The sequence below is a fragment of the Mustelus asterias genome, unplaced genomic scaffold (genome assembly GCF_964213995.1).
Source record: "Mustelus asterias unplaced genomic scaffold, sMusAst1.hap1.1 HAP1_SCAFFOLD_1851, whole genome shotgun sequence".
NCBI lineage: Eukaryota > Metazoa > Chordata > Chondrichthyes > Carcharhiniformes > Triakidae > Mustelus > Mustelus asterias.
Window position 1 is genome coordinate 63034 of NW_027591796.1, and position 6328 is coordinate 69361.

A 6328-nucleotide genomic window follows, 5' to 3' on the forward strand; every position below is an offset into this window, starting at 1 on the left:
TCAATGGCGGGGTGTTTACCCAGCATCGCTAGCGGCGGTGAATGTCTCCTATCAACACGAGAGCACTGCGCAGGCGCAGTACTGCCCCTTGTCTGGAGCATGCGCATTGGGAGTGCTCGGGAAAGGAAGTTGCTTCTTTCTTGTCTCTGCAACGGATAAGGTAGCGGCGTGTCCGAGCGATCGTAGGGCGCAGGGGGGTGATCGGAAAAGCTTTATAAATACCAAGTGAAAGCATTAAACCCCGAATAAGAAGCTCGAGGCCAGCCCCGCGGTTGTCCGGAATCACACTGCTTCCAGCCGTTACAGACCCTGGTTAAACAGCCGCCATCTTGAGAGGGGGCAGTGTGCAGCGGTGCGCATGCGTGGACAGCCCTGTCAGCAGGAGGAGAGTATGTTGCTCAGAGTCTGACAGCTCAGAAAGAATGATCCTGTCTGTGCCAGCCAGCAAACAGCTAGCTCGCATTTTCCAGCACTTGATCCATGGCCTCGTGTGCTGTGGTATTTCAAAAGCCGTCTACATTGAATACAGGAGTTGGGACGTCTTGTTGAATTTGTACAAGACATTGGTAAGGCCACACTTGGAATACTGTGTACAGTTCTGGTCACCCTATTATAGAAAGGATATCATTAAACAAAAAAGAGTGCAGAAAAGATTTACTAGGATTCCAATGGGACTTGATGGTTTGAGTTATCAGGAGAGCTGGATAGACTGGGATTTTTTTCTCTGGAGTGTCGGAGGCTGAGAGGTGACCTTATAGAGGTCTATAAAATAATGAGGGGCATAGATCAGCTAGATAGTCAACATCTTTTCCCAAAGGTAAAACTAGAGGGCATAGGTTTAAGGTGAGAGGGGAGAGATACAAAAGTGTCCAGAGGGACAATTTGTTTCACTCAGAGGGTGGTGAGTGTCTGGAACAAGCTGCCAGAGGTAGTAGTAGAGACAGGTACAATTTTGTCTGTTAAAAAGCGTTTAGACAGTTACGTGGATAAGATGGCTGTAGAGGGATATGGACCAAACGTGGGTAATTGGGACTAGCTTAGTGGTTTAAAAAAAGGGCGGCATGGATGAGTTAGGTTCCTGTTTCCATGCTATAAACCTCTATGACTCAATGACATACTTTTTACTTGTGAGATTTCCTGCCTCTACCACCTTTCCTCTGTTTCTCTCTCCACAGATTCTGACCAGAATTCTCTGGCCATTCATGCCGTGGGATTCTGCATACCTGCTGGCAGCACACCCCCGCCCATGGGTATCCCACTGGCATGGGGTGATGTTCATGGGAATTCCCATCGACAGCAGTGGGACCAGAGAATCCTGCTGCTAGCAAACATCGCGTCTTTTCCCGTCCGCGGGAAACACACTGCTGGGAGGCCGGGGAATCTTACCCACTGTCTGACCTGCTGAGTATTTCCAGCATTTTTTGTGTTTATTTCAGATATCCAGCAGCTGCAATATTTTGCTGGTATTTTATTGTAGGCATTGCTCACAGAGGCAACTTTAGAAACAAGATTGACCAATTATGAAACAAAAACAAAGAGCTGGAAAATCTCAACAGGTCAGACAGCATCTGTGGAGATGGAGCCAAAGTTTGAAATGTTGGCTCTGTTCTCTCTCCACAGATCAGCTCCTCTGATCCTTCTTGGGGGTGGAGTTTGAGGGATTGGAAGATTCTGTCAAGGTTCTGGTTAGTGATGGGTAAATAAAATCCCTATACTTCACCTCCTGCCTCTCCAACATCTTTCTCTCTCCTCCCATAGATCCAATCGTCATGTGTAGACCCACACTGGTTGGCACCTCCCTTCCCTGAAGGGCATTGGTGAACCAGTTGGGTTTTTGTGAAAATTGAGCAGTTTTCATGATCACTTTTTCCTCCTGCTGGCCCCACAAATTACCACATTCATTCAGCTCAATTTCTCAACCTGCCTTTATGTTTTTGTGAACTCTCTCTCACTCCCTTTTTTTTGTTTTAAATCACAGGATTGTAGAAGAGGAGGATTTACAAGCGGAAAACTCAAATCAAACATCACACCAGAATCTGAGAATCGTCCAATTTGTCATAACCTGAATATCATAGGACTTTCAACATGGAAGGAAAAAGCACCATTCACAGTGGAGAGAAACTGTACACGTGTTCTGTGTGTGGACAAAGATTCAGCCAATCATCTGCCCTTTTGAAACACCAGCGAGCTCACACTGGAGGGAGGCTGTTCATTTGCAGTGTTTGTGGGAAAGGATTTACTCGATCATTTACCCTTCTCAGACACCAGCGAGTTCACACTGGGGAGAGGCCATTTACCTGCTCTGTGTGTGGGAAGGGATTCACTCAGTTATCCTGCCTGCTAACACACCAACACACTCACACTGGGGAGAGGCTGTTCACCTGCTCGGAATGTGGGAAGGGATTCATTAATTCAACTAATTTGCTGACACACCAGCGAGTTCACACTGGAGAGAGGCCTTTCACCTGCCCTGCATGTGGCAAAGGATTCATGAATTCATCCAACCTGCAGAGACACCAACGAGTTCACACTGGGGATACTCCGTTCACCTGCTCTGTGTGTGGGAAGGGATTCACTCAGTCATCCCATCTGCAGACACACCAGCGGGTTCACACTGGGGAGAGGCCATTTACCTGCTCTCAGTGTGGGAAGGAATTCACTCAGTTATCTCACCGGCTAAGACACCAGCGAGTTCACACGGGGGAAAGGCCATTCACCTGCTCCGAGTGTGGAAAGGGGTTCACTCAATCAAATGACCTGCTCAGACACGATCGAGTTCACACTGGGGAGAGACCATTTACCTGCTCTGAGTGTGGGAAGGGATTCACTCGGTCATCCAACCTATTGGATCACCAGAGAATTCACACTGGGGAGAGACCATTTATCTGCTCTGAGTGTGGGAAGGGATTCACTACCTCATCCAGCTGGCAGGGGCACAAGCGAGTTCACACTGAAGCAAGAACTTTGACCTGCACCGAGCCTGGGAAGGGAGTCACAATCTCATCCAGCCAGCAAGGACACCGGAGAGTTCAGACTGAGGGAAGTCCAGTTACCTGCACTGAGGGAAGTTCAGTTACCTGTACTGAGGAAAGTTCAGTTACCTGTACTGAGGGAAGTTCAGTTACCTGTACTGAGGAAAGTTCAGTTACCTGTACTGAGGAAAGTTCAGTTACCTGTACTGAGGAAAGTTCAGTTACCTGTACTGAGGGAAGTTCAGTTACCTGTACTGAGGAAAGTTCAGTTACCTGTACTGAGGAAAGTTCAGTTACCTGCATTGAGGAAAGTTCAGTTACCTGCATTGAGGAAAGTTCAGTTACCTGTACTGAGGAAAGTTCAGTGACCTGTACTGAGGAAAGTTCAGTTACCTGTACTGAGGAAAGTTCAGTTACCTGTACTGAGGAAAGTTCAGTTACCTGCACTGAGGGAAGTTCAGTTACCTGTACTGAGGGAAGTTCAGTTACCTGCACTGAGGGAAGTTCAGTTACCTGCACTGAGGAAAGTTCAGTTACCTGTACTGAGGAAAGTTCAGTTACCTGTACTGAGGGGAAGTTCAGTTACCTGCATTGAGGAAAGTTCAGTTACCTGCACTGAGGGACGTTCAGTTACCTGCACTGAGGGAAGTTCAGTTACCTGTACTGAGGAAAGTTCAGTTACCTGCATTGAGGGAAGTTCAGTTACCTGTACTGAGGGAAGTTCAGTTACCTGCATTGAGGGAAGTCCAGTTACCTGCTCTGAGTCTGGGAAGGGAGTCATTCAGTCATCCAGCCAGCAGAGATGCCACAGAGTTCGCACTGAGGAAAGTCCAGTTACCTGCACAGAGTCTGGGAAGGGATTCATTCCATTATCTAATCTGCTGACAGACGAGCGAGACGACACTGCTGAAAGACCTTTGAAATGTCCAGACAGTGGGACTTGTTTTCAAAGTTCTGTGGAATTGGTGTCCCATCAATGTGTTCACACTGACGAGAGACTATTCAGGTGCTCTCACTGTGGGGCTGCGTTCATGCGATCGTCTGACCTCACTGAACACCAATGCACTCACTCTGGGGAAAGGCTCCTCACTTTCCCCAAGTGTGGAAAGGGATTCACTCAGTCATCCAACCTGCTGACACGCCAGCAAGGTCGCAATGTGAAGAGGCAGTTCACTTGTCCCGAGTGTGGGAAGGGATTTACCCAGTCAACCAACCTGCTGAGACACCAGCGAGTCCACACTAGAGAGAGGCCATTCCTCTGCTCCGAGTGTGGGAAGGGATTCACTGAGTTATGCAACCTGATGACACACCAACGGGTTCACACTGGGGAGAGGCCCTTCCTCTGCTCAGAGTGTGGGAAGGGTTTTATTAATTCCACCAACATGCTGCGACACCAGCGAGTTCACACTGGAGAGAGGCCGTTCACCTACCTCAATTGTGGGAAGAAATTCACTCAGTTACCACATCTACAGAGACACCAGCGAGTTCACTCAGGGGAGAGGCCGTTCCCCTGCACTGTGTGTGAGAAGGGATTCGCTCAGTTATCACACCTGGTAAGACACCAACGAGTTCACACTGGGGAGAAACCATTCACCTGCTCCCAGTGTGGGAAGGAATTCACCCAGTCAAATGACTTGCTGAGACACCAGCGACTTCACACTGAGGAGAGACCATCCATGTGGCTCTGAGTGTGGGAAGAGATTCACTCAGTTATCCAGTCTGCTGAAACACCAGAGAGTTCACACTAGGGAGGTGCTGTCCATCTGCTCTACATGAGAAAACGGATTCTCTCAGTCATCCTGCCTGCTTCGATTCACCAGTAATTTCACATTGGACAAAACCCTTTAAATGCCGGGACTGTGGGAAGTACAATAAATGTTCCTGGGAACTGCAACATCTACATGTTCATACTGATCAGATACCATTCAGGTGCTTTCACTGCAGATGCGTCCAAGAAATCATTTCAACTTACTGTACACCGGAAATTTCACAGTGCGGAGAGCCTCCACCTGCCTTGAATGTGGGAAGGAATTTGCTTATTTATCCCATGTGCTGAGATACCAGCGAGTTCACAATTAACTACAGTGATCAGACTTTGCTGTTGATCATGTTCAGGATTGAATCATGTTAATTGGGGTCTGTTTCTGCTGACGTTAGTAAACCCCACCCTAGTTATAGGGGCTGATCCTCTTGCTAAAAGTCAAATAAGTCAACTTTGCATCAAATAAACTTGTATTCTTTTTACTATCTCCGACATCAAGTCAGAAGGTCTCTCCCCTCCCCTGTCTCCTCCATCCTCACCTCCAACAAAAAGTGTGAGGAGCTCATGGAGCTTCTCTGTCACTAAGATTGAGACAATCTGATCAGCTGCCTCTGCTGCGTCCCTCCCTTCCACTGGCCCATTGGGCTGAACGGCTTCTACAGTTTCCCCTTGTCTGAGCCCTGAACCCACATCTTCCCCTAGTTTCTCTCTCATATCCCTTCATGCCCATCTTGTCCATCAGACCCACCGTGTGCTCAAAGGGCTGAATGGCCACCCTCTGTGCTGTAACAATTGGCCATCAACCCCAAATTGCTGATCGCCAAACTTACCCACGTAAACTGGGATTGTTCTCACTTTCCAGGTGTTACCCTGACTCTATTAAATATTTGAAATGGGAAACTAGCAAACAATGGTGTGTGGGTTTGTTACTGACATATTGACAGAGGTTGATTGTCAGGATGGACATGAACAATCATCACACGGTGTGAATGGTCGGAGCTGGAACTTGGGCTTTGTACCCTATGGTGAAATTTTTCAGAGTGAGGTAGGGGGAGGGGGTGGGGGGCGGGGAGGAAGGAAAGTGGGGTTGGGGTTATAATCAGATCAGCCATGATCATATTGAATGATGTAATAGCCTCGAAAAGCTGGGTGGCCTGCTCCTAATTCGTATGTGCATATGTACTTTTTCAGAGAATCCCTACAATGCAGAAGGAGGCCATTCTGCCCATTGAGTCTGCACCGACCACAATCCCAACTAGGCCCTATCCCCACTTACCCATGCTAATCCCCCTGACACCAGGCTCAATTTAGAATGGCCAATTAACCTAACCTGCACATCTATGGACTGTGGGAGGAAACCGGAGCATCCAGAGGAAACGCACACAGACACGGTGAGAATATGTAAACTCCATACGGACAATGACCCAAGGCCGGAATTGAACACGGGTCCCTGGTGCTGTGAGACAGCAGTCCTAACCACTGTGATGACCTATGGTAGGATCTCATCCTCACTTTCCCACATTCAAACAAAGACTAACTGAGAGTCCATCTGTAATGGCAGCCAGATTGTCCACAATCCCCCGCGCTGTAGAAA

The 6328-nt window shown here is 48.1% G+C and overlaps 1 protein-coding gene across 1 annotated transcript; it reads left to right on the plus strand.

Moving 5' to 3' along the window:
• The first annotated feature begins 2085 nt into the window (after positions 1-2085).
• LOC144488770 (uncharacterized) lies at positions 2086-4684 on the plus strand. The gene is made up of 3 exons (XM_078206871.1): positions 2086-3427; positions 3544-3577; positions 3694-4684. The coding sequence occupies exons 1-3, from the start codon at positions 2086-2088 to the stop codon at positions 4658-4660; spliced, it is 2343 nt and encodes a 780-aa protein (XP_078062997.1). The 3' UTR covers positions 4661-4684.
• The last annotated feature ends 1644 nt before the right edge of the window (positions 4685-6328 follow it).